At 69.9% G+C, this 439-nt stretch overlaps 1 protein-coding gene across 1 annotated transcript in view; it reads right to left on the bottom strand.

The window, feature by feature from the left end:
- Positions 1 to 354: 354 nt before the first annotated feature.
- CD5 (CD5 molecule) overlaps positions 355 to 439 on the bottom strand; it is a gene marked incomplete at its 5' end in the record, with an annotated part of 11291 nt that continues 11206 nt past the window's right edge. Inside the window, 1 exon segment of the mRNA XM_015566855.1 lies at positions 355 to 424. Within this exon segment, the coding sequence (XP_015422341.1) occupies positions 355 to 424 (70 nt within the window).

The following is a 439-nucleotide window of genomic DNA, read 5'->3' as shown; positions in this document are numbered from 1 at the left end:
CCACGGGGACCACGGTGTCCTCCGCCAGACCACCCAGGGCCTCCTGTGGCCTCTGGCCGTGGAGTGGGCCGCCGGGAGGGACCCTAAGTGCCCGTGGCCGTGGGGTCCCTCCCAGCCGCCACGCCCGGCCCCGAGGCCCGACCAAGTGAAGCCAGACTTGCTGGGGACTCAGGCCTGTCCTTCCGGGTCCTCGGTGTCCCTGACTTCACACGAGGAGAAAGTGCTAGAATCGGGTGCGCGTGCGCCTGCCTCTGGGGTCAGGTGGAAGCGCAGTTTAGGGGAGACGGGGTGCGCTGCCCCTTCTGGCTGAGGCGCCCTGCTCTGTCGGGCAGTGGCTGTGAGGCAGGAGTGGACTCAGAGGCACCAGGTCGCCTGCCGAGGCTGCCGCCAGCCTTTAGGGCTGAGGAGCCGCCGGGAGCGCTCCCTGGCGATTGGCATC

Source organism: Myotis davidii, unplaced genomic scaffold (assembly GCF_000327345.1).
Source record: "Myotis davidii unplaced genomic scaffold, ASM32734v1 scaffold2863, whole genome shotgun sequence".
NCBI lineage: Eukaryota > Metazoa > Chordata > Mammalia > Chiroptera > Vespertilionidae > Myotis > Myotis davidii.
This window is presented reverse-complemented; position numbering and strand designations above follow the sequence as displayed.